This window comes from Parambassis ranga, chromosome 19 (assembly GCF_900634625.1).
Source record: "Parambassis ranga chromosome 19, fParRan2.1, whole genome shotgun sequence".
NCBI classification, from domain to species: domain Eukaryota; kingdom Metazoa; phylum Chordata; class Actinopteri; family Ambassidae; genus Parambassis; species Parambassis ranga.
This window is the reverse complement of record NC_041039.1, coordinates 16,854,299-16,881,723: the sequence shown is the minus strand read 5'-3', so window position 1 is coordinate 16,881,723 and position 27,425 is coordinate 16,854,299. Positions and strand designations below refer to the sequence as shown.

General features: G+C 46.3%; 2 protein-coding genes across 6 annotated transcripts in view; both read right to left on the bottom strand.

The window, feature by feature from the left end:
* Positions 1–1,500: 1,500 nt before the first annotated feature.
* ankrd26 (ankyrin repeat domain containing 26) lies at positions 1,501–22,599 on the bottom strand. Its single transcript, XM_028431288.1, has 43 exons — positions 22,510–22,599; positions 21,335–21,623; positions 20,663–20,777; positions 20,391–20,564; positions 20,182–20,288; positions 19,955–20,092; positions 19,663–19,820; positions 19,298–19,334; positions 19,160–19,229; positions 19,030–19,081; positions 18,751–18,947; positions 16,406–16,550; positions 16,203–16,264; positions 16,039–16,120; positions 15,741–15,845; positions 15,340–15,407; positions 15,197–15,263; positions 15,081–15,125; positions 14,507–14,773; positions 14,359–14,427; positions 13,436–13,491; positions 10,766–10,938; positions 10,338–10,550; positions 9,865–9,883; positions 9,645–9,786; positions 9,323–9,536; positions 8,998–9,181; positions 8,737–8,883; positions 8,080–8,542; positions 7,505–8,010; positions 7,213–7,365; positions 6,915–7,090; positions 6,708–6,801; positions 6,539–6,565; positions 6,126–6,203; positions 5,724–5,858; positions 5,529–5,641; positions 5,119–5,263; positions 4,751–5,041; positions 4,227–4,462; positions 3,881–4,124; positions 2,614–2,659; positions 1,501–2,527 (listed from the first exon to the last, which is right to left on the bottom strand). The coding sequence occupies exons 2-43, from the start codon at positions 21,532–21,534 to the stop codon at positions 2,397–2,399; spliced, it is 6,144 nt and encodes a 2,047-aa protein (XP_028287089.1). The 5' UTR covers positions 21,535–21,623; positions 22,510–22,599; the 3' UTR covers positions 1,501–2,396.
* Positions 22,600–23,368: 769 nt separating this feature from the next.
* ap3b2 (adaptor related protein complex 3 subunit beta 2) overlaps positions 23,369–27,425 on the bottom strand; it is a 32,614-nt gene continuing 28,557 nt past the window's right edge. For 3 of the 5 annotated variants that reach the window (XM_028430627.1, XM_028430628.1, XM_028430626.1), the window contains exons 26-27: positions 25,169–25,307; positions 23,369–24,970 (exon numbers count right to left, since the gene is read on the bottom strand). In XM_028430627.1, coding sequence (XP_028286428.1) covers positions 24,820–24,970; positions 25,169–25,307 — 290 coding nt within the window. In that variant the 3' untranslated portion in view covers positions 23,369–24,819. Of the gene's footprint in view, positions 25,007–25,168; positions 25,308–26,788; positions 26,810–27,425 lie in introns of all 5 variants that reach the window. The other 2 variants (XM_028430625.1, XM_028430624.1) reach the window with 2 other exon arrangements.

Genomic DNA, 27,425 nt, shown 5'->3' with positions numbered 1-27,425 from the left:
GCAGTCTGAGCAGCAGCACTGACCTGTGAGCAGCGGCTTGTTTTAAACTGAGCCACTTTTCAAAAACAGCTCTTCAACACTTTTCTTTAATTCAGTCTGTTTGTATTCTGCCTCCAAAGCTTCATGACAATGGCTGTAACCTCCTCAATCAAAACAAGCTCTATGTGTAGTGTGTAGTGTAGTGTTTATGTGTGTCTGTGTGTGTGTGTGTCTGTGTGTGTGTGAGGGGGGGTAATAACAGTAACAGTCAGTCTGTCAGATGTGCCCATCGTCTGTAAAGGAAACCAAAATAAATGTAAGCAGATTTGAATATCTAACATTTGAGGCTGACGCAGAGAGGACGGATCAAAGGGACGAGAGACACAGCAGAGGGGGGCGATCATAAACACATCGTCTCATTTCAATAAGTGAGGGAAACGTTTCTGAAGCAGCGTCAAGTAAAGTGTGTTTGGAGAGTTGGGGGGGGTGTGATGTACATCAAAACACAGCTAATGAGGGCTGGGGTAGTGTGTATCATGCAGTATTGATGGCAAGCTGCATTTTGAATGTATGATAAGATTCCAGGAATGTGAAGTGAGTTCTGCACACAACAATAAAGAAAGTTCAACATACAGGGGCCAGAAGTCAACATGTACACACACTAGTGTTACAGTTCCACACTGTTCTTCATGTGAATGTGATTATTCAGATGCTGGGACTCTAAGAACTAATATATTTAAAAGTCTAAGACAGCAGGTACAATATAACCTGCAAGGCTTTGGGAGCTTTCATTTTTCATCACTTTGATATTTAGTATTAGTTTTGAAGTATTTGTCTTAGGAAGTCCATTTCTCAAAGACCAGGGTGCTTCCTTAGTGGGGCCAGTCCTTTTGGGTCCTCCAGAGGCCAGTCATGACTCCTTATAGTTAAAAAAATCCACAAATAAAAGACTCAGCTCTGGGTGTGTAGACAAAAGGTTTCCTAATACTTTTTCCAGTACATGAACCTGTCCCATCTGCTACACATGGTGGGGTGGTATCATGGCTTGGGCCTGTGCTGCTGCATGTGAACCAGGACGACTTGTTAGCACTGATGAAACAATGAATTCTGAATTGGTGGAAGCACCTGAAGCAGTTCATGTGCGGTGGGTTTGTGCGACACTCTCAGGATTTATGTGTAAATCGGCTTCTCCTCCTTCACCCGGCCGGCTTTCGGCAGGATGGTTTCACCCATGTGAGCCGGGCCCCTAAAGGTTTCCTCACTGTCTGCTTGTTGGGGGTTCAGCCTCTGTGTTTCTGTGAAGCTCTGGAGACTGTTGTGATTGTGCTACATAAACACAACTGAACGGAGCCCTCATGCAGCTGCATGAATAATAAAGACACCAGCTGATCGGCTCATGTTAACTGATATACGGCCACAAACTATAGTGATTTTGCAAAATAAAGGAAAACTCTGAGGTCAAACTCGATTTAAACACAACTACCCCACTGTGGGACAATAAAGGTTCTCTTAATCTTAATCTTAATCTGAATCGTAAATGTTTAATATTATCTGCAAAGATTTTATATTACACATCACAAAAATAGCACAATATGCCTCAAATGTACAAAATGTGGAGTCACCACTCTTCCTCTAAACATCACTCAGCTATCGAGAGCTGTTACAGTTTTTATGAATAAGGACAAACATCAGTTTTTGGTGGTTAAAGAGACAGATGTAGTGACCCTGTTCCTATTGCCAGAGAACGTTCCAGCTCGTCCTTCAAGTATATCGTGTTCATAAAAAAGAATAAATAAAATAACACCACACTGAAAAGTGTCGACCAAGACAGACATTGCACCATCTGATGGCACGTACCAAATGAAACATCTGGGCAAAATGAATGATGCAGACAAACAATACAAATTTAGCAACACCATTTTCACAACTAAAAACCCAAACCGTGTCTCGATATATATAGAGAACAGGATTACTGAGAATACTTCTAAGGTTGTTTCTTACCGTACCCATCAACAACACAATATACACATGGTGTCATACATGACACATGACTCGTGCCCTTTGCTCCTGAGTGGTTAAGTGCAACGTGCATCATAGTATATTCCTTTAACAGAGGGACGTTCAGGTACCTTTTGGCCTTAGAGTTGGTCAGAGTTTAAAGTTGTAATAGTTAAAAATAATATCCACATTTATTTAGGAAGTAAAGAGGTTTATGAGTGGATATTTTGGAGGAAGCTGACATACTGAGCAGCTAGCTGGTTTGGGTCAGGATTGTAGTGGTGTAGTGTCTAGTCTGCCCTCACCCTGACAGGACGGAGGAGTTAATGGAGTTAACGCCATCATCGTAATAATCAGACATGGCTGCATGTCAGAGGTAATGCAACGACTGCAGATTACACCCTCATGTTTGGCTGGGGTCAGATCATGTAGTTCTTCTTCAGCACCTCCAAGTACTGCTGCGTCGCCCGGCTGACGGCGTCCAGCTCACCTCTGGAGGCGGCGCCCACAGGGGACACGCGGGCCGAGGTGGCATCCAGCTCTGCTGTGGCTGAGGACGAGCAGAGAGAGAGAGAGTTACAGCCACAGCCGCTGCTTGATGCGATCTACGTAAGGAGGGATGATGACTGCACTCACCGCTGCTCAGTTCCTTCGATATGTTTCTATCCAACTCACTCTGCATCTGGAAGGAACAGAAGGAAGCTGCAGTCAGACAGGAGCTAACGTCCAGTGTACTGTGCACGCATAAAGGATTTTATTTACAGAGGGATGATATTTCACCAGCAAACAACACAACACTAAACACTGCAGAACAACGATGTGAAACACAGCAGGACATGCCGAACATGCAAGCTCTGCTCAACACTGGTAACACTAGGCTGCTGTTAAACAGCATTAAACACTGAGTCCATGCAGCGAGCATGAGGTCACATGTCGCCACAAATGACAAACAAACTGCATTTTAAACAAATCTTAAAATGGCTTTCAGGGATTATCTGCACAAAATATGATAAAGCTTTACATGCAAATATTTTTTATCAGGAAAACGTAATAATTCCAGAATGTTCTTTGTTATAAACCCACTCTTAAATGTGCAGAATGAACACACATAAAGCGCCATTCACTTTTTATTATAAATTATTTTCATGTTCAAAACACATTTACAATAAGCTGAAGCGCCTCTGTACCTCCTGTTGTAAAGTTGTTTTTAATATTTTAATAAAAAACTACTTTTCTTGGATGAACACATGTACCTCCTGTACTTTTATATTTTAAACCCTGAACTCCAAACCTCGTTGACATTCTTTTCTGAGGGTCCATGAATGCATCATGTGTGCACCTCCATTAAAATAATATAACCACATTATTCACTATGCCTATGTCTATATTATAATATATAATAATAAACATAATCATGTAAAGACATCCTGCACTCCTCTGAGCAACCAGGAAGCTCAGACCTACAGCCAGACAAACAGCTGTGATCTCTGAACAGTAACGTTCACATGTGAACAGGGGACAGTCCACATGCAGGGAAAAGGGAACAGCAGCCAATCAGACACTGAGCTGAACACATCTACACACCTGGTTATGAGTCTGGTTGAAGAGAGGAGAGGTGAGAGACAGACTTTTGAGCTAGAAGCTGAGAGTGAGAAATAGAAGAAGACTGGTTAGATGCACTATAGGAGAGGAAGACAAAGAGCAGGAGGAGAAGGAGAAGACCTGAACAGGAGAAACGGCTCTTATGTTGGTAATATGTTCTTTCATTTCACATGTAAATGCCTGAAACCCATGATGATACAGCCGTTACACAACAACGCTGACATGACGCTGTGGAAATGAACACAACAAACATACACACTGTTCATATCTACCTACTTGTGAGTAAACTAACTCTACTGACCTTGGCCAGGTAGTCCTCCACCCTGCTGTTCTGTGCGTCAGTGACAGGGCTGAGGAGGGACAGCCCCAGGCCCAGACTCCTGTTGAGTGGCCCCAGTGACGCCCCATAGTTTGCTGTGGATCCCAAAGAGCCCATGTCCAGCGGGGGCCCGCCCAGAGTACCGTTTGCGATGTTGGTGGTTATCAGAGACCTGCTGCGTTCATTGAGCAGCTTGGAGTTGGCTTCTGAGAGGCGACTGTTGGCCCTGAGGATGGGAGACAGGAGATGAAACAGCCACCGTGATGTTGCTTTGTCTTATTTCAGAGACTGGTGATGGAACGAGCTTAGAGACACGAGGCGTCCGGACCTGTCTAGTTTAGCAGCGAGGGACTTGCGGAGGTGCAGCTCCTCTCTGTAGAGTTGCCGGAACCTGTCCAGCTCTGTGCGTGCAGAGTCTCTTTGGGTGATGTTGTCCTGCTGGGTCGTGCGGGCCCGGCCCAGCTCCCCCTCCAGCTTCTGGATCTTCTCCTCCAGCTGTGAGCGCAGGTTAGCCTCATTAGCTGCTTTAATCTGATCCAGGGCTTCCTGGGAAGCTGCCTGGGACTGGGAGAAAAAAACAGTCAGTTATTCTGTCTCATTATTTTAGGTACTTTAATAATCCATTAAGGCTGCTGCCAAGCAGTGTCACACAATGACCAGCAAGGAGCGCCACAGCAGTGAGTGCACTGGAGGCAGTGCGGGTAAAGTGTCTTGCCCAAGGACACGGAGGACTAGGGAGGACTATGGAGGACTAGGGAGGAGCTGGGATTGAACCACCAACCTTCCAGTTATTGGACGACCCTGCTCTACACTGAGCCACTGCTGCCCATAGTTCCTGTGATAACTTCTCACCTGTAGGAAGAGGTTGACCTGCTCCAGCTTCTGTTGTATCTCCTGCCGCGCTCTCTCCTCTGCATCACGGCGGTACTGCTCCAAGTGGCTCTGCTCCACCTGCGCGGCCTCTAATCGTCGTCTCAGGTCCAGCACCTCCTCCTCCAACTGCCTCTTACTCCTCTCCAGCTGGTCGTTGCTGCGGTTCATGCTCTTCAGGGAGGCCATCTGATCTTTGAGCTCCCCGTTCACCTTTTCCAGCTGGCTGCGACGAGAGGCTTCCTTCTCCAGCTGTACCTGCAGATCGTCCACCTAAGACAGGGGGGCGTGTTTGAGGCCAAGCTGGGACAGACGAGTGTCATGCACCACCACAGGGATGTTAGACAAACCTTTTCTTTCATTCTTCCATAGGAACCGTCTGCCTGGTTGTGTCTGCCCAGGTCCATCCGTAAGCTGCCCAGAGGAGAGCTGAACTCTCCACCAGGATCCTGATTCTGTAGTTTCTTCTTTGCAGTCTTCAACAAAGTGCGCAGCCTAAACACACACACACACATTTCATGCACAGTAACATACAAAGCCAGTCTTCAAACATGTAAATGTGTAATGCTTTAAATGCTTTTTAGCATTAAATCATACAAATGAACAGAAAGACTTTTATACAACCACATCTTTGCACCCTGGTGTTCCACAGTCACAAAAGCCGGGGAAGACTGCCCTCTACTGGATACTAGCAGTGTCTAAATATTAGGAGGAGGCGCTGCCAGGGGTGAGGAGTTAGGAGGAGGAGGTTAGGAGTCACCTGTACATTTCTTTTTGAAGCTCCGTGTTTCTTTTCATCTCCTGATCCAGACGAGTGTCCACAGCCTTCTTCTGCTCAGCTACTTTCTTGGCTTTCTTCTTCTCGATTTCCATCTAAAAACACAGACGGATGATTAACTGCTGAAACCCGAGTCAGTGCTGTTACAAGGACTGACGTGTGCTCCAGTGTGATCACCTGGCTGCTCAGTTCTCCTTTTTCTTTTTCGAGCTCTGCCAGGCGCAGTCCTAACTTTGAGCGGCTCTTCAGCTCCTCCTCCCACATGGCCTGAGAGTCCTGAGCGGTGTGGGAGAGCACGCTTTGCTTCTGCACCTAAGAGAAGAAAAAATATACACAGACAAAAAAAACTACATGAGGAGGAGAATATCCCTAAGTCCATCAAGTTCAGACTCGCCTCAGCTGTGTGGAAGTGAGATCAGGATTTGTTTTCAATCATGTGTTAGGGAAGGTTTCCATTAAAAAGAAACTTGTGATTTCAGTCTCATGGGGCTATTTCTTTATTTTTTAGCAAAGGCTACAAAAGAAGAATGGAGCACAAACTGAATATAAGGTTTAGTAGTGTGGAAACATGCCACCAACCTCTCTACTGAGCTGGTCTTCCAAAGTCATCTTACTGCTTTGGAGGTTTGTAACCAGGTCCTCCAAATGACTCCGGACCTACAGAAACAAGAGGAGAGTCATAAAAGAGAAACACACAAGGGCACGTTTGTGCTGCTGTTCTATGTTTATATTTTTAATTTTCCAAGTTGAGAAAAAGACTAAAGGAATATCATGCATTATGCAGCTCAGGATAGGAAGCAGTGATAGACCCCACACACCAACATCAGGCTTCAGGAAGCATCGCCAAGAAAAACCCCAAGAGGGTCTGGATTCCCTCCCTAGCAGTTTGTGCTAAACCTCCGACACAGCCCAGCAGGATTTTAATTCATATCATTGAATTATTATTAAATCAGACCCACACAAAGAAACTAAGTCTACATCACAGTACTAACCCCTCCTCCAGGCGAGCAGCCAGACAGCTGGAAACAGAGTGCATACCTTAAAATACAATGATGGCTTCATAATGTAAGGTCAGGGTAAACATTGAGTATAATACTGCATCAGCACCCTTTGAGCCACAACATGGTGCTAAAACGATCCTGCAGAGTTTCCAGTACTCACCATAGCAGCATCCTGGGCTCCCTTCTGAAGCGCCTCTATTTTATTGGACTGTTGCTTTGCAGCAGCTTCTAGTCGGGCGTTCTCTATCTCCAGCCTGATGTGACATTAAACGGATACTTTACAGTTTTAAAGAAAACTTATTTTCCATGATTTATTTCATATTCTAATTTCATGAATTTATCTTACTGTGTGTGTGTGTGTTCATACCTTTGCACAGCCTCCTCTAGCTGTTTGACAGTGATGCCAGAGGCTGCTGAAGCAGACAGCGCCTCCTGGAGTTTCTGAGCAGCAGTGGTGAGATCTCTTTCCTTTTCATCCAGGCTGCTCTTCAGGCTGGTGATGCGTCTCTCCGCCTGCACATACTGATCCTCGCTTTCCTCCAGCTGCATGACCGAGACATCAACAGTCAGCTAACCTGTCAGTAACTATCACACAGGATCCCGACTAACTGCTGGATGACTACAGAATGTGCGGCCACGCGGTGGCTCTGTTTTCCTGTTCGCACCTTTCCTTTGAGCCTGTCGAAGTCTTTGAGCAGCCGGGCCTTCTCTTCTTCCAGGTCATTTCGATAGCGTGTGTTGACCTCCAGAGAAGCCTCACTCATGGACAGCTTTTTGAGTGAGTCGGCTAGCTCCTGCTGCAGCTGCCTTAGACAAGTCTGTGCAGAGAGAATCCAGAGAAGGCAGGAGAGCATTAGATATAAAGAAGATCCTTAACTGGCATGTGGAAGAAAGGCTAAAATTAGGTTTGGAGAAAGGGTCAGTTAATCCTCTTAACCTTTACCACCTTAATCTTACCTCTCTTTCATTCTTCTCTTCCTCTAACTTGTAGATCTGATCGCGCAGATCAGCAGCATTGCTGGCTAGCTCCTTGTTTCTGTCCTCCACAAGCTGCACCCTCTCCTCGCAGTCCGACCGCAGCTTGGACAGAATGTCACTGAAGCGGTCCTGGGCATCCGTCACAGCACGCTCCTTTGCGACGCCTTTGTTTTGGGCCTCTTCCAGCTGTTGCCGTAGTAACATGCCCTCACTTTGAGCCTGGGCTAGACGCTCCTGTGTGGCCTCTTGGCGGGCTCCGGCACGGCTGACCAGGTCTTTCTCGGCCTGCAGTGCCGTTTCTAGCTCTTTGACTCGAGCAGCTGCCTGGTCCTTCTCGCGCTGCAGGACCTCCAGCAGCAGGCTCTTCTCAGTCAGCTGCAGCGTGACCCGATGGACTTCATTCTCCATACTGTTTGCATGAGCTTCTGCCTTGGCCAGCTTCTGGGACAGGCCGCTGACGGCCTCACGCTGACTGGCTGCTTCACCTGTGGAAATAAATGCATGTTAAGACTGCTTCAGAGGAAGTGGTTGTTTGCAGTTGATTTCCAGCTCACCCATCAGTCTGTCTTTCAGACGCTGGTGTTCTTCTTTCTCATGCAGCACAGTTTTCTCGGCGTCTGTGCGAGCTGCCTGGCAAAGTTCGAGCTCTTTTAAAGTTGCGGCCAGGCGGATGCCTCTCGACTCTACCTCTGTGTCCAGTGTCTCGCGGAGCTCCCTCTGACTTTCAGCACGGGTTGTCATTACCGTCAACTCAGCCTTTAGGGCCGATATCTGGGTATTGCAATTGAAGACCGTCTGTGTCAAGGCCTCGCTGTTGAGTTTGAGGTCACGACGGACATCTTCCAGCTGCTCCTTCAGGGTTTCATTTTCCTCTAAAAGGTGGCTCTCTTTTAAGCTGCTGTTTGCCTGCGAATGCTCAAGGTCTGTCCTGATGATGGTCAGCTGCTCCTGTAAGGTGGAGATCTGCTGGAGCAGCTCCTTCTCCCTGTCGCTGGCCTCGGTGAGCTGGGACAAGGCCTGGTGACATCAGGAAACAACATGACAGGCTGCTTCTTTACAGTGTTGCTGATGAAGTTTACTACTCGTATCATTGTATATAAACATTTAAACCACAGAACCAACTCTTGAAGTCCAAATTTCACCAATTTCCTTCAGGATTAATAAAGTTTTATCTCATCTTATAAAAATTCAAGACAGTGATCTGAGGTCACCTCACTGCTTTTGCTCAGGTTTATCTTGTGCTCTGCCTCCATTTCCTGCTGCCTGCGGAGGTGGCTGTTGAGCAGATTCTCCTGCATGGTTCTGGCACTGCGCTCCTGAGCCAGCAGTCTCTGCGTCTCACTGTGGTCCTCTTCAAGCTGTGTGGTTGACATAAAACATAAAATTACTAGTACAACACCATCCAGTAACATTCATAAATCACCACGTGCTTATTTTGGACATAAAAACAAGGAAGGTTTATGAGCAGGAACCTGTTTCATGTTGTTGACCAGAGTCCTCATCTCCAGCTCCATGTTCCTCAGTGTGAGCTCCACCCCTTGTCGCCCCTGGACCTCTGACTGATGCTGCTCCTCCGTCCTCCTCAGCTTATCTTTGATGTTGGTGTACATCATGTTGGCATTGCGGCGATTCTCCTGCTCCTGTTTCAGCTGGAATCTGTAAAAGGGACAGACAACACATCAACCATTGACCTGTACAGAACCGACTGATTCAAAGGTTTGGACCCAGCAAACGATTTAAAATACAAAGTCAAAGGATCGATGTGAAAACAACTGCTGCAGGAACTATTGAGCTCACTTGAGGTTTGTGACTTCGGTCTGGAGCTCCAGCTGATTGTGCTCCAGGGCAGACTTAAGATCTTTGACTTCCTCCAGAGAGTTCTTCATCTCCACCTTCTCCATTTCCAGCTGGCTCACCTTCTCCGTCAGGTAGCCTAGTCGACTCCTTTCCTTTTGGATGGTGCGCTCATACTCATGGAAAATGTTCTGCAGCTTCACCACACTCCTCGAGTCTGTCAGATATAAAATGGTCAAGAGCCTTCGATTTACACCTAGACACTAAAGGTAATCCAACATAAACAAGTTAAATGGGTAACTTGTTTAGGCAGTAAATTCAGTACCCAAAGTCGCAGAGTCCAATTTCTGAATGAGGACAGAAGCGTGATGGTATCCAGCAGTCGGTGAGTCCATGTCATCGGTGGCAGTGTCTGATGACTGTGTGAGTTCATCGAAATCTTCAGCCATCTCCACTTCTTGAAGGTTCTGAACGTGCGAACAAAACATATCATTATTCGGCCCCTTATTCTGAACGAGGTTCCAGTTATTATTTGCAGCATGTACCTTGCTTTTCCGCTGTCCGCTGGTTGGCAGCCAAAGCCCAGCAAACAAGGGGGAGAAGGGGAAAACACGGGTTATTTAGAGAACCGGTGTGGACACTGTTCAGCTCCGAGACACTGAGGAGTTGTTGGTGCAGCGGTATAATGCAGTATACTTTAGCCATGCATCTTAATGGGGGTATAAGAATCATTGCCCACCACCAATGTTTTAAAGCTTTGTTCAGACCAAAGGTAAAGTGTATTTCAGCCCTGGTTGATGCAACAACTAAAAACATGAGTTGTTTTTCATGTTGATCCTGTGTCTCTGCATCGTCTTTCCTCTCACTTGCATGAAGACGTGCCCTCCCAGTTTCTATAAGGAATACTTGCACCTCCTCACTCCTCTGATGTTGTGCTGTCTGTATAATTCACTTTGCATTCAGTCTGAAGGCACTTCATGGGTTAGTAACAGAGACAAAAGCGGCATACTGCTTATACCTGTCTTCATCGTCCGACACTTCACTTAAACTGCTATCGTCAAACACAGACAGAGGATCTCCATTAACATGTGTGTTGGTCTGAGGGGCTCTGCTGCACCGGGCCCCTCTGACCAGCTCCAGCTGTGAGGGCTCCTTTGCATCTTGCTTCTCCTGATTGTTCCTATTGCAGGTCTGCTGCTGGAGATGCAATTGCACTGGAGGCCTGTTGGTGCTATGGAGAGCAATACACCTGATCATCAGTGAGCTGTGACAGCTGCATGCTGGGGCCTTTGGAGGCACAGCATGAGTTCAAACTAAGTGTAGGCTGGACTCTTTGAATGTTGAATTAAAATAGAAAATAGAAAAGGAAGCGTTTCAAATGATACACTTGCTGTGAGGTGGACTGTGGATGTGAGGTTTTTAAGGATAAGGAGGTGCAGTGCTTACCTTCTGGTGGCCACAGGCTGCCGTTCCTGGTAAGTGGCTTCAGCTTGACTTGACAGGCATTCTTGCCTGGTCTCAGGTTTCTCAGCACCAACTTCCTCCAACGCCTCCTCACCAGTATCCCAGGAAACACCTGAGGCTTGCACCTCCATTGCAGGCTTTGTCTCCTTGACAACCTGAAAAGACCAGGGGAAATACTGAACTGAACTTGAGAGATCCTTCCTCACGCTGGTGACGGGTCTGGGCCAGCCTTTGAAGCTGCATTTTGGAGCAGATACCTGTACACTTAGTCATGCATAATTTAGTGTCACCCCTCCCTCTGGAGACCTAACACCTTAGTGTGGTGACACTGTGACATGGTATTTTCACTTAATTACAACAATGCATGATTCCATGCATTGCAATGCTTCATGCAGGATTCCCAGAACTTTGAATATGAATAGTAAGCATCAATAGATAATATCTAAATGAACCTGGACTCTTAAGGAAAGGGGACGATGAGCTGTGACTATAACTAATGTTTAGTTATATTTGTGACATAAAATATTAGAACAAAAAAAACCTGCTTTGCTTCCTTTCATCACACAAACATTTAAAAAACTGGCCAAAAAATAACGGTCCTCATCACATGGCTCTCATTGTTCAGCATAAAGGCCGCAGCATGCCACCCGGCACTTCTTTCCAATGCAAAGAAGGCTACTATTCATGCAACCCTGACACCACTTCAACTACAAACAGCAACTTAGAAGACACACTGTACCATATAGTTGAATGCAACATACATGCAAGATAAATGACAAATAAATCTCATCAACACACACACAAGACTGAACACAGGTGTCTGACAGTACAGCAAATATTTTTAGCTGCATGTCAGCGACAAAGCTTCTGAAATGGAATGAAAATATTATTTATTATTCAGTTTCTTTAAAGATGCTTAGTAAGCCTTTTATTTTGAAAGTCTAGCTGGTGCTAACCAGCCTGTGCCACTTCCCTTCAGCTGTCTCTGCAGGTGTGCTCCTCCATTTTGGAGCTTAACCAGCTTTAGCCAGCTCACTGGACTAAAGATCACAATAAGAGCAACGAGGCCAGTGTTCAGATGCAGAAACATGAGGCGGGACGTGTGCAAGCTAACTGTTCAGCAACAGCTAAACTTTCAAAATAAAATATTCACATAAAGCACCTTTAAGGATGCTGAAAGTGACACGAACATGGAAGAAAACACATGCAAAACCAACTCTACATGAAAGTGAACCTAAAGAAAAGTGTTAGGACGTGGAAATGGAAACTCTAACAGAGGGATGATGTGAGGCTGGGCTGGCCCCTTCAAAACAAGAGAAGGTAATCAGTACATGAAGGAAACCAGAAAAAGAGAAAGGTCTAGATGCAATCTAGAAGGAAGTATGTGAGGGGCGGCCATCCTCTACCTCTTTCTGGAGTCGGGCCTTTTCATTCTCCAAATCGAGGAAGACGGCCTTCAGCATCCCTACCTCAAATTCAAACCTTTCCATGTCCTCCTCCAGCTCTTCATCGGAAACCCCTGGAATGGAAGCTGACCGTCTGCGGAGTGAGGGGGGCCGAGTTTGAGTAAACTCCTGGAAGTCATCTTCGTTTATTTCAGCTTGGCTCAGATTAGCAGTTGTGTCCTTCAAGACTGGATTCACGTGTCGCTTGGTCTCATCTCTCAACAATAGGCTATGGTCAATACCAATGGGTGTAGCACGACCCTCGGAAAACGCTCTGGTAGAAGGATAAATATTGTCCACGCTCTCTTTATGTACTGCTGTGTCCCGAGGTGAAGGAGACAGAGCACCATCTGTGAGCAGATCTGGCTCCTCATGAAAACGGCTCTTACTAGCTGCCGTCCTGTCTTCACTTAAGGAGTCATCAGTTGACTCGGAGTCCTCCAGTCCAGACTCTCTCTGCTCAGGTATGGTGAGAAGGACAGCACTCCTTGCTCTGGCTGTAGGGCGTACAATCACTTCCCCTTCATCATCACTCGACTCTTCTTCTGCAGCAGTGGATCCAGCTGCGGCCTGTTCCTCTGTAAGACTTTCTGCAGGACGTCTTGATTTAAACAGCTCTCCAAACTTCTCTTTTAATTCCTCAGCAACATTCCTGAAGGTGGATTTCGCCTCCTTTTTCTCCACCTCTACCCAAAGTTTCTCGTAGCGTTTTTCCCATGGGATGTCTTCACCTCTGTTTTCAGGAATGCCTCTAACTTCCAGCTCCTTTGCTCCGCTGTCAGACCCTCTGTGCCCAGAGTAATTTAGATCTAACCCACGGCTATCTACTGCATCACCTTTCTCCTTTGATGGCATGGCGGACACAGAAAAACACAAAACAGGACAAGAATGCAAAAACAAAAGCAAGTTTGACTTTTTATCCAAATAAACATGGAAGCATCTTAATGCTAAAGTCTGATGCTGCTCCCTGCTTATATTGGAAAACACTGTAATTCCAAGAATGCTGCTTAGTCCTTTGTTGCATGTTGTGATTTATGACACAGCAACTAATTGTTTTGTTTAAACCACAGGAGTACAGCACATGCAGCTGTCCAAGACACAGCGGGGTCGACAATAACGCCACAAATAACTGTATACATCTCATTTCCTTGTGTTTTTGAGTGTGACACAAATAAAGCACCAGTGATGTTTCCTCTGCATTACTCACCCTGTGTTGCTGCTCCTCTGTGCCACTTTCTTTTTCCATCAGGTGCTCAGGGGACCCTAAGAGCAAGAGAGGGGAATTACATAGAGCTCATGTGTAAACAGAATGCTTGCTTAAAGGGCCCGTCGTGGTCAAATCTTTTAGGCATGGCTCTTAACTCGACTCTGGTTCTTCCCAAGTCAGTCAACAAGACAACTGTAGACAGGCAAATTCCAAAGCATAGTGAGAAGAGTCGTTTTTTGCAGATCAAAAAAATGACACAGCAAAAAAAGTCAGTGACCGGGTGCGAAAATGAGGAACAAAGGAAAATCTCCCCTTTTATAAGGTTTTAAAGATCCTCCTGGACCATAACTCATCTCCTCTCTGGGGGTGGGCTACTAAACACCTGGTGCCCTGTTTTCCCTTCAGTCCAGCATCCTTACATCACTTCCTCCCATTATGTATTTAATTCTCCCTCCACTTCAGCTGGTCCTCTCTGGCCCCAGCAGCCAGGCCACCTGAACATGAAGTAACAATAAAAAAGTCTGGATGCACCTCACAAGTTTATTTACAGGTCAGTCTGGTAATCGTCCTGCTTGGCGATCCTCCACCAGCTGCCTGCACAAGCCCCTCCACACAGCCCCCTTCTAGCTGCTGGGCAGCCCCCTTCATCCTCGTCCTTCCTTCTAGATGCCGTCAGTGGGTTCACTTGAAGGTCAGGCTGATAACTTTTGGCTCAGCTCAACGCCCCTTACATGCCTGCGCAGTAATCACCTGGAAGCTCCTCCTCCTCCATTTGCCTGCACGGCGCTCACCTCCCACATAGCCCCCACCTTGGTTTTCTACTGACTCAGGACACACTCATTCTAACTGTATTCTTTTCAACATGCAGCATCTCTATACCACACTTCCAGGTGATTTCCCCACTACAGGCCATTGAGGCTTACCTGACTGAACCTTCGGTGCAGGCTCAGCTTGATTCTGCAGCTCAGTTTTGTCTGGTTCCCAGTCCGATTCTGAATGAGGTCAAATCAGAGAGAATGAACCTGCATCCTGTCTCTGAACTGAACCTTAATGCACAGTAAATATATTTACCTTCCTCACTTTCAGGTTTCTGAAGCAGTATCTTCCTCGTACGAGGCTGAGGATGGGGAACAGGTGGGGAGGCTGTGCTGGGCGGTCTCTCCTCAGAGCCGATGATCCTCCGAGGTGTTAGGGGGGCCTCAGGAGCCTCATCCTCATCCTGCTCTTTAACAGGTGAACTGGAGCCCTCTGGGAACTCCTCAAGCCCGGGGGAGGCCATTCTGCGGCCAGGCAGAGTCCTCTTACTGGTTGTGCTGGCGGAGTCCCAGTCTGAAGCATCTGTACCATAACACAAGAAGCTGAAGGTCACTCAACAAAAACCTGACACCAACATCACTGAGGGCCAGAGGTCAATCATATCCTACCAAAGGAAAAAGGACAGGTTGCGACACAACCTACTAACCTGAAGACCTAGATCACACACTACAGCTACCCATACACACAGTCATCAGTTCATTCCCCATCACTGACCTGCTCTGTGAGCTTTAACAGTTGAACAGCCAGAACAAACACAGGGGAAAGCAGTCAGAACCCCAAGATCACCAAGTGAAAGAAGTGAAAGGAAGGAAGTGAAAAGAAAACGTACCTTCAAGATCATCGACATCACCCAGGCCGAGCTCCTCCATCAAGTCTGTAAAAGTCAAACAAACACTTAATACGAACACTTCCCTTGCCTTTAATTTTGTTATTTGAGCTGTTCACCTGTCTTTCGGTCTGTCTCTTCAAGTTTGCTTAAAACACTAAGCGGCTCCCACTTTGTCTTTTCAGGCTAGTTGAAAGGGGAAAAAGTGTTTCAGTGCATGCAGCAGATCACACTTCCTTGTGACACACGTGGCTGATGGTACCTCTTTCTGTTGAGTTTCTTCTTCATCCTCATGTTCACCTACATTGTCAGAACAGCGCTTGGGTCCAGCTGGAATGCATAAAGACATCTGTTATATTTCAGAAGTTATGTTTTAGGTTCTTAACATTATGATGGAGGATGGTCCACTGTGAAAAGCATTCTCATGCAGACGTGGTTAGTCAGCATGAACATACATGCTCAGGCGCTCTGCACATCTGCAGAATTAATATGATTGGAGCCAAACCCTTTGACACACAAACAGTCTTATTTAGGATGGGGCTAAGGGAGTAGCAGGCATGACGGAGCAGTGTACGCCGCATGCATTCTCTTGTGGGTTATGGGGTGACGGTCAGGCTGCTGGTATGGTTCACATGCTGCTTTTTGGACCTATACGAGTCATACCCTCTCCCTGGCTGCCTCTTGGCAGTCCTACACTCCTCCGAGGCTCTAGCACTGCCATCCTACCGCTTCCTTCCCCTCTTAAAAACGAGGGAATATAAAACAAATCTACAAAACAAACGTAACAAATTGTTGAAAGAGCCCATCACATTGCACTGCACATTATATTTGGACAAAAACAGGAAGCTTAAAGCATCATTCACAGACCAAATGAGTGTAATAACACACTGTATCTGCAGCATGAAATGGTGCCTGAGATGATTTGACTGCATAAAAAAACAATAATTAAAACAGTACTTACTTTCTTTAACATCTTCTCCAGCAGACTCTTCTTGATTCTGGGCATGTTTCTCTTCTTGTGTATTATAATTATCAGAATTGGACTAAAAAAAACAGAAACACCAGCCTCTGAAAAGCTGTTTCAAATATCTGATGGAACACTGTTCCAAAACGTGTCAGCTGTACCTCAGAGTCCCATGAATCTTGCTCCTCTTCACCTTTGTCCAGGCCGAGCTCAGACAAGAAATCTAGGAGACAAGTTAAAATGATTCAGATCACTGAGATCGCAGCATCACGGAGGAATAGCATCACATCATATGGTTGCTATGGCCACCGTCCAGGTAACAAGTGAAGGACCACATCCTACTGCTCAGTAAATAAAACATTACCTCTTTTCTTCTCTTTGGAGATTTCTGCCTCGGGAACAGCATCAAGAGACTCTCCACTTTCTTCAGGTTCATCCTCCTCATCGGATACTTCTCCCTCCTCCTCCTCCTCCTCATTATCATCCTCATCCTCAGTGGAATCTCCTTTCTGTGTATAAACATAAAATCGTGCCTTAAAACCTATTTGCTGAATATGTGTCTCAAATGTAACAAAGCACTAAGCGAAGGATGAGGCTGAGAAGTTCAACAGTGCTGCCAGCAGAAGCAACGCTGCAGAGCAGCTTCTGTTCTACAGCATCATCGGACACACTGAGCTTTGAACTGTGCCTGTTTTACCTGAAGGCCTGGCTCCTCACTGCGCCTCACCTCTGGCTGCTTTATGTCTGTGTTTTCTGCCTCATCAGGCGAGTCCACATCCACATCATCAATGTCCGTCTGAGGCAGCGCTTCATCAGACTCATGGTGATGAGCAGCATCTTTGGAGACTGAGCTTGAATCCATCGTCGTCCTTAGATCTTGATCAGGGTCACATATATTTGCAGCCTTATGCTCAAGCGACACATATCCAGTTAAAGTAGCCTCGTGTTCATCGTCCAGCTGGTTCCATGGTGCGTTTTTATCGGAATCATTTCCCACATCAGACATTTTGACTGCGGCGCTGACTACATCGTACTGCAGCTTCTGGTCTTTGCTGTCGGAGTCGTCACTTGTCTCGTCATCCTTACTGGGACTGCAATTTGTAACATTCACCAGTGTTTGTTCCTCTGGCATCACATCCTCATTTCTGTCAATAAGGGATTCAGGGACCACGTCATCGTCTTCATCGCCGTCAGCCTCATCTATTTTAGCTTCGTCTTCAACCACCTCATCATCAGCACACTTTGCAACTTCAACATCCTCCGCCTTCATCATCTGCTCGTCACTTTCGTCATCCCAACCATCGTCCTGGTCCGAGTCCTTTCCTTCCTTCTGTGGTGACTGATCAATGGCTTGAACATCGACGTTATGTAGCATCTGGACTGTGGTTGCCTCCTCGGGTGTTGGTGACACTGCAGGAGACGGCTCCCCTGACTTGTCTGACCCCTCAACACTTGGCTTATTTTCTTGGCTTGCTTCAGGAACTGGTGACCCCGTGTCATTTTTACAGATGGAAGCTGCCTTTTCAGAGGAATCCCAGTCTGACTCTTCTGCACACACTCTGTTTTTGGACTGAGGAGAGCTTGGTGAGCTCAGTCTGAGTTCATCTATGACTTTCTGAGGCGAGACACCTTTTGAAGCCACTGGTGATGAGGAGTCCCAGGAGGTGTCTGGGTCTGCTTCATGTGGATCAGGTTTTGTGGCTTTTGAATGAGGGATGTCACTTTTGTGATCGAGACTCTGACTTGTTTCTTTGTTGTCTTTGGGTAAGTCCACGTCACTGTCCTCTAATGAAGAGCCCCAGGAAGACCTGCGTTTCTCACCTTTGGAAGCCACTTGCTGTGATCCAGCATCATCCACAGCCTCAGACAGACTCTCTGGATTTTCTACACCTACCTCAGGTAACACGTTTCGTTGGTTAGTGACCAAAGCGCAGCGACCAAATCTTCCTGTCTGAGGATCCTCCTCGCTGTCACTGTTCTTCCACACTGCTTCACCGCTGTCTTGTTTTAAACTCAAAGGGTCATCATCATCATCATCATCATGAACTCCTGTTTCCTTCTTAGACTCTTCCTCCTTTATACTTCCAGGTGTCTCTGTACCATCCCTGCTGCCTCCACCCCGGTTTTGACCAAGGCTGTCGTCTTCATCAGAAAATTTAGATTCTACCCTAATGGCTGAGACCACACAGTCCTCCTCCACACCTAGAGTTGCAGGCATTGGATATGCTGAATGTATGACGGCGCCTTCAGTCTCTGCCTTCTCATCTGTCCCTGGTACTTCAGCGCTCTGAACATTCTGAGCATCAACAGGTTTCTGTGTTTCCTCAAACTGAGCGGTGTTCACGTCAGCAGTGGCCACGTCATGTTCTTTATCCTCCTCCTCTTCCTCAGATTCATCATCTTCTTCATTCTCTTCCCCTTCCTCTTCTTCGCTGTCTTCATCATCATCATCCTCTTCCTCATCCTCTTCATCATCATCATCATCATCTTCTTCGTCTTCCTCGTCTTCCTCCTCCTCATCTTCTTCTTCCTCCTCTTCAGAATCATCAGCGTCTGAGCTTCCTTCTTGAGACTCTGACTTTGTTTTACTACTGGAGGGCTGCTCTGAGAGTTTCCCCCGCTCAGCTTGTTTTAAACATTACCGGAAAAGAAAAGAAAAGGGAGAGAGAGACGTCACTGACATGCAGAGCTTGGACACAGTTACATTACCTTTCTGTAGTTGGGAAGAGGAGAGGAGGTCATCTGGGGTGCTTTGGAAAGGAAGGAAACAGGAGAGGGATGTACTGGGGGCTGCAGTGCTTTGCTGGGTGGTAACGCCTTCGGGAGGGAGGGGATTCTCTGGACTCTATTTTCACTCTCTGGGTCAGACTCTGTTCCGCTCAGGGACGTGTCACGTAGAGCAGGAGCTACAGGGCAGGTAGGGATGAAACATAACTAACAGAAAACTAAAAAGGGGAGACACTAATGAGTGAAAAAGACCATCGGTACCTTCTCCTTTCTTGGATGCAATCATCTTGCTCAGGTTGACCTTCAGTGGTTTCTGAAAATTAGGACGTCACACTTAATTTATTATGAAAACAAAATGTAGACAAAACTAAGAAACATGAGGAGCACCAACCTTTTCATTTAACAGAGATTCATCATCATCTTCTGATGAAGCCCATTCATCTCCAGCACTTTTTGAAACACTGAGAAAGGAAGAAGAATTCTTATATCTGGGAACTCATCTGTAATAAGCTGTCAGAAGGAAACTCACCGACTGAGGGACTCTGACTGAGAATTGTCTTCAAAATCTGCAACAAAGCAAAATCCCTGTCAGTGGGACACGTAACAACAACAATGGACAGTCATGTTGTTGGCGCATGTTAGAAAGCAGAAAAAGCACGGTGCACGAGCGACTCTGAGCAGCGGGGAAACTGCAAATTAGCAGGGAACTACTGCTCATGATGTTCACTGACAACAGAATGTTCAGCTAAGCAATACCTCCCCCTGCTTCATTTGTTCCATGCTCTAGATCCAGTCAAGAGGTTATGCATGAGGAATAAATAAAATAATCACAGTCAATAACGAACATGTACAAAGCTCACTTTCAGCCACTGTAATGTGCTGAAATGTTCTCACCATCTTTGTCAGTGGCTGGTCCTCCCAAAGAGAAGCCCGCTTCCACGTCCTGGGAGGGGCTGCCCAACACCTTTGTCTTCTTGTTGCTTGGACCTTGGTGTGACAGCGAGGCCCCGTCCTTCCTCTGGGTGCCATGCTCGTTGATCAGCAGGGAACAACTGCAAGAGAATTCATCATATAGAATCCTTAGAGCAGAAGGGTGACAGTGTGCAGGGATGTGAATAAGAAACGTTTCCCACATATGCACAAAATTACAGAAGAAAAAGGTGCTTGAATAAAAAGGCCAGCTTACGGATGATGCCCATTCATCACTGCGTAGTCGTCAGATGACCATCCTTTGGTGTCCTTCAGAGTGATGTCAGCATCAAACCGCAGGAGCAGCCGCACCATGCTGATCTGTCCATTGCCAGCAGCAATCATTAATGGAGACCTGCAGGCAGAAATCACTGGCAGCATGACCACCTGCCAATAAGCTCAGGCAATAATAACATGACCAAACATGGCACTGTTTAGACTGACCGTTGGTCTTGGTCCAGTATATTTACATCAGCTGACTCCTTGAGGAGAAACTCAGCCATCTCAAGGTGATCCTCGCGGACCGCTACAGTCAGGGGAGTGAAGCCCTCCTGAAACATAGACACACGTCTCTGTATCCTACATGATCTGTACAATGCTTGAATAACCACATCTCTCTCATACGAAACAAGCAGACAGAACATCAGCGCCACCTTGTTTGGGGCGTTGATTTCCGCCTCATGCTGCAGCAGCAGGACAGCGGTGGAGATGGACGGGATGTTTGCTGCTAAGTGCAGGGCTGTGTTGCCGTTGATGTCCACCAGGTTTGGCTCGGCATGATTCTCCAGCAGTACGCCGACACATTGCTCATGCTGGCCCTGCACCGCCTATCACAGCGGGGAAAGGAAGCACAATAAACCAGGGAAACTTTGACTTTGATTTCATTAAGAATCAGAGAGTCGTCCAGTGTCACCTCCAGGATTACCTTCATTAAGGCGGATCTATTCTGATTGTCGCATAGGTTAAGCTTGGCTTTGCTCTCCACCAGGAACTGCACCACCTCCACATGGCCACCAGCACAGGCGATGTGTAGAGCAGTTCTGTGAAGATGGAGAACACTTTCTTAGGTGAGAGCACCTCTGTTCTTATTAACAGACTTCCACTGATCCTCAGAAAGAATTCTTTAAATATGAACCTGGTCAGTTCGACATGCGATGAATGTAATTAATCCATCTTTTTAATCTTAATGCAGTTTTTAATCAGTTAATCTCCGTCTGAATAAACACTGACTGAATGAGAAGCAGCAAGTTTAAGTCCATTCTGTAAATCGTCCTAAAACAGCTGCACCTCTTCCTCCTGACACAGACTAACTGCAGATGTAACTCGATCTTTGCTTGAAACATAAGTAGTAAAGAAAACAGCAGGGTGTCATGTACATTTTACAACTTGGTACTTAAAACAGGTGGCAGCTTGCTACAGACAGTTTACAACAACCAGGCAAAGACGACAAGAATGCAACACACACACACACACCATGTGCCTGAGAAAGACTTAAGCTAATTACTGAGAAATGTGCAACACTGTGAAAATACTGCAGCATTAGGTTTCATGGTCACTGATCCCAGCCGTGTGCAGCGGGTGGTTGGATGGTCCTTACCTGTTCTCCTTGTCGAGCTGGTTAATATCATTCTTCTTGGCCAGCTGCTTCAGCTTGGACAGGTCCCCCGCTGAGGCAGCTTTGTGGACCTTCCCCAAGTCCTTGTCCTTCAGCTCATATCCAGCAGAAAGCACACTGCCGTTGTCAGGGGTGCCTGACAGGTGTTTCTTCTTCTTGGTAAAGCTGAATATCTTCTTCATTGTACCGGGCAGCAAAGCATCGCTTCTGCACCGTCACTACCTGCCGCTCATCTGGTGCTGGAGGATCACCGCGGGAGGCTTTCCCATCCCTAAAATAAGACGTGCAAAGCGGATTAGTACCGTGCTAAGTGCAGCCGCGGCGTCGATAGAACATAAAACTAACCACAAACAGATCCTCAGACAGTCAGCTGCTGCCGTGAGGAGGACGTCGACTGACTGCGCACATCAGTCAGTGTCTGATTACCGACCTCAGGACGAGCTCATCGGGCTACCAGCACCTGTGGACACACCTTTGGCTTCAGCACGTCCTCTTTAACGTGCTGGGAGGACAGCTGACCGGCCCGGAGCACACCAGAGGCTCAGGTCGTGTCCCTAACGACGTTAGCTAAAGGCCAGCGATGAACTGAATGTAGCGTTGGAGCTTGTGGCTCGTTACCATGGTAACTGACTCTACAATCGATCAGCAGAGGCGTGTTTCATTCAAAGATGTATTTATCACTGATATTATATAACGCGCACTGCTTCGTCTACTGATCGCGCGTCACCAGCAAGAAAAACGTTTTAGGAAACGGTGATAAGCGTCATATTGGTGGTTGCGTAGCGACATAATCTCGCTTCAGCTGGACACGACGCCTCCCACGGCGTCACTTCACCAATGATCAGAGCCACCAGGTTTGAAACCGATGTGCTGAAGAGAGGAGAGAGGAGAGGAAAGAGGCGAGGACAGGAGCAGGAAACACACGCTGAAAGTTCCTGCTGCTCCTCTAACACGCGTGCAGGCGCAAAATTAAAAAACAACTGGTGTTTGAGCTAATTAGCCAAAGCTAGACATCAAAAAGATGTCTAGCTTTAGATGTCTAGATGTCAGCTGAAAGAGTAGGATAAGATACAGAGGGCGTGTGTCAAGACTTAACACACTTACTCATGACGACTTCAGTGTAATGAATCACATCTATGGCGCATTCACTCACTGACCTGTTGATCGTCGCCAGTCTCTCCTCACAGGAATTAGCTTAAAGCTAACGGTCATAAAGTGGCACAGGCGTGCTGGCTGTTGGGGTTTCAAACAACCAATCAGGAAAGTGGTTGTGGTTGTGACGTCTTTGATCGACCAATGGGCGTCTCGGTTGTTCAAAAGGTTGGTTTACAAGGCACGGAGACGGCAAGATATGTAATGGCAAGATTCCACCGCGTGGTGGCGACATGTTTCTTGAAATCCTGCCTCTGGGTTCATTGATCCAGTAAACTAACGTCTGAAAATCCGATATCATTGATTACAAATATTTGATGAAAATACTTAATTGCAATTAAAGACTAGCCCTACACTCCTCTGATGAATGAGCCCATCCCCCAGTGACACCGCATCACTTTAAAACAGACAAAGGGCACAGGACTGTCACCTTCAGTACCAAAGTCATTCCAGGTCTTTGTTCACCCCCCTAAAAACCACATACCCCTTTCTGGATCCCCAGCAGGCACAGAGCCAACACGTCTGCAAGCACTGCTGAAAACAAGGCCCTCACATGAGCAGTGAACATCTGTTAACAGGTTTTTATTGAAGACAGAAGGCACGCAGCTCTGTATCTGTATTTTTATTTGTATAATAAATAAACCTGTAATATCTCAGGACCACATTTCACAACCACACACAGGGTATGCTGATCTGTACTTTGAATGTTTGGACAAGAAGCCAAAGATGAATTAGAATGTTTGTGCAAGCAGACTATTTCTCACTGGATGGTTCCATTCTTCATCATGACTGTGCAGCAGTGACTGAACCAGGGTCAGGCGAGTGCTCAGGCGACACACAAAGCAACAGGAACAAAAAGGCCCAGAGTGAAGATCTGACTGTAACACTGTCCTTCGGGAGCAGGTTGTTACATCTTCCAAAACATAAATACACGGATCATAAGTTAAGAAACATGCAGCTGCTGGAGCCAACGATAACAAAATAAATAAATAAATAAAAAGTAGGTCATGTGACATCTGACCTGTAAAGAAAGCCATGAAAAAACCCACAAATCAAAGAACACTTGTTGGAACTGTTCGACATCATCAGCACGGACTGAATGCTACGTTTACATGATTAATGTTTCTAAGAATTTGAATGGTGGATTAATGCTACTGGACCAGGTACTGTTTAAGATGCTTAAGAATATGAGGCAGGAAGACGTCATTATAATCCTAAACCGAGATTTTTAACCAATCACCATCCTTGTTATCTTGACACAGATTAGCTGAAGACAGATGCCGCTCTTACACCACGTAAGCTACCGAAGCTTTGTTGTGTTATACACAGAAATGTTAGCAATTCCATTAGCTCCATGTTCAGCATACACATTTTAAATCATGTCCCTAAAGGACAATGACTTGGCCATCGTACTTTGAAGGTGTTGAGTTATTGGTACGTTCTTGAGAAAATAGCTAGAAAATGTAGGAATATTTTCATTGTGATGTTGGAACTTAAATTTAAATGTTCTATTCTGGATTATTTTCATTTGCTTTGTTTTTGATCTCATAGCAAAGATAACGGTTAAATGTAAATATTTGGTGGAGCTCTGATGTCACTTTAAGGCTGCTGATTTTAACAATTTCAAATCAAGTGTTACATACGGGTCAATATTCAGTATCATCACGTCCACACACACACACACACCTTTATAGTGGTACTGTATTACATGTTGTAATACTTATACATCTTCAGTTGTTTATATAGACGCCCCACTTCCTGTGATGAAGATGAGCTCCTCCTCTCTGGAGCGCTGACTTATTGATTAACAATGTTTCTTGTGCCAGAACAGAATTCAGATATAGGTAGTCGTTATCTCAGTTCAAACATCATGCTGGAATGACCTGAAGAAAGGGGCGTGGGAAAAGCTTTTCGAGGGATTACATAATCTTTCCCATGTCTCTATGTTTCCTATGTATATAGTATCTAAATCTTAAAATAGTATGGAAGCAGGTAACTAACAAGCTAAACAGGACGTGTGACATCATTTAAATTCTATTAATAAAAACATGGAAAATTTGCTTTCTGATTTTTGTGATTTTTTCTTCAGGTGGGTTTTTGGTCCAGGTTGTGTTTTTGGATGGTGGCATAAAAACAACTTCTGGTTCAATCCTATCCAACTGTCGTTTTTGTACAGCAGTGGCATTTCAAAAACAAAACACAAACACATTCTGGAAACTCCTCACTGACACGCAGGAAAACGCAGAGGGAGATGCTACACCGATGAGTCATGGACGACACGTGAGAGACGGGAGGGGCCCAGTTCAAAGCTCGCGTCACTGTGTTAGCGCCAGGAGGATGTCCTTCACCAGCATGGTGCCGATCACCATTTTCTCACAGTTGACTGTCAGCTGGGCGGCTCCTTCCTCTTTGGTGGCCACGGTGACTAGCACCAAGCTGCTGCTGGTCACCGTCCTGCCGGCAAACCTGTGGACAGGACGATCAGGAGGAGGAACAGGAGGACTGAAGTCAAAGCAGCAAAGGTCAGAAGTAAAGATGAAGCAGCACAGAATACAGAGGGACACACATGCGTCTGTCAGATCACTTCACCACTAGACACCAGCAACATCACGTGTTTTCTGCTGAGTGTGTATGTCTGCTTTTGTCTCGCTCCAGTCCTCTCACCTGCACTCCTTGTCCGACCCACAGGGCACTCGGCTGAGGTTGGCGGCGGTGGTCACTCTCTGCACGATGGCATGTTCGTTCCGGCACTTGGCATCCAGAGTGAGCTTCTCCGTGATCTCATTCATACCCATCAGCTGACCTGCAGGATGGTTGAACAGGAAACATACTTTCACTCTGACAGCAGCAAAAAGACCAAAGCAGCCGATTACAATATGGAGACCCTGCTGTTGTTGAGCCAGCTCTAGGCATGTGTGTGCTGTGCATATGACTTAACACTAAAGCTTTCTATAAGCATCCTCATCTACAGTCCTCTTGATGTAATCATGATTATCTATAAAATGCTTCATGTGTCCCACTGAACACAGACGTGGAGCAACAATTTAAGTGGTCAAAGAATATCAAAGAGACATCTGGACACAGGCTCAAATCAAATATATAATTGTTTTGCCTGCAACGTTTCTCGTCCTTCTTTTGTTGTTGTAAGTTGTCAGATACTGGCTGTACTTCACTGCCATCCTTCCAAAATAGTAGTGGATAGAAATGACAGTGAACTTTGCTCAAAGTATCAAAAATGACCAAGTGTGACTGACTTCAGCTGGAGCAGTGCAGAGAGCAGGCAGGGCAGTGATAGTGAGGAATAGGGCCAAAAAGTGCAGTTCCTTTAGTGGCCACTAGAGGCAGGTGTGAGTCAATCCATGTAGACCTCAGAAAAAAAAATGTTTACTTGGCCAAGATGGCGACAGCTCGCACTGAGCCTCTAACCTGCTCTGCATGATGGCATGGAGCATTCATCCAGCTTCATCCACAGTCGATGGGAATGACTGGCTCTAAAGGTAGGGGAGGAGGTTTTAAAACTCAGTGAGAGTCAGCCAGATTTAAAGTAAACACACGCCCCTTTCTCTCAGAGCTCACCCCGAAGCCACGCCTCCAATCACATGGACGCCATCACCTGAAGACGAGCTGCGGTCTGTGACTTCGGCCATCATGCAAGTACCTCTCTGGTGCACAGAGCAGGAAGAGAGTGACAACCAGACAATACTCCTACAGGGTCCACCCGGAGGATTGGCTGATGTTTTTATGTTTTATAGCTTCAGATGATTCATATTCTTCATTTTAATGAGAAACTGCCGAACTAATCGGTTGCTATCGGATTGTAAAGAGAAGTTACACTAATTTAACAAAAAGTGCATCAGAGTGAAATCTCCTACCCGACCTTTAAGTGTTTGATTTCAACCTGGATGTCTTTTGACCTTTTAAACCAGACTTAATAGAAACGGCTCCAGCCAAAATATTCCCTGTGACACTCCCAGCATGCTCAGTGGTCATCAGCAGCTGGAAAGCACATGATTGTGGTTCTTTGTCATTCACATGGTGTTGGAAGTGAGTCGGGATCAGTGGATGAGCATTTCCAGGCATTCCTGGTGGAGCAGCAGAGTGTGAGTGGCGGGTTAGCCTGGGGGAATCTATCTATCAGACCAGGAGGTGCACTAACTAACCAAAGCGGGGGGGGGGGGGGGGGGGGGGTCAGCAAGGGGAGGGGGGGGTCTGTGTGAGGTTTGCTCTAAGGCAGGTAGGTGAGCACACAGACGGCTGGGAACAAATCTGTCAAAGCCAACTTACCTAGGTTGTGTAATAGCTTCTCTAGTGGGGACAGTACAGAGGGAGGAACGTGGATATGACACGAGTCACTGTGGGTTTGTTAGAGCTCAGAGCTCAGTGTTAGTCAAGATGGGACATGAACAGCAGACAGAAACATGCTGGCTGTAGCTGCTCTGACAGACACACACATGTCGGTGTGTAAATCACTGCTGACTGTTAAGGCTGTTCCATACTCCGCGAGACAAAGAGCGGAGAACGCGCTCCACGGGTGGTAAGAGATAAAAAAAAAAGGTCTTTTCCGCACTGAGGTACCATACTCCGCGAGACGTGTGTGTGCAGAACTCCTCATACGGCCCGCCCACTAAACTATAAGGAAAGACTTTACTGAGTTTTTTAACACACCACAAGGACGTGTGCCATGGCAAGAGGGCATTATACAGAGAGGGTGCCTGCAACAGCGTGAGATGTCCGGCGATGAGTTGTGAAAATGCGACATTAAAAGTAACAATAGCAAAGATATACAGACATTGTTAACGAGCCTGTTATGCCCGGGTATAGGAGTATATAGAATGGTAATAACAGTCACCATCTAGTATGTGTGAATGGCTGTCTGGAGTTATTGGTGACAAATCACCCTTACTTGCCTTTCTTTCTTTCT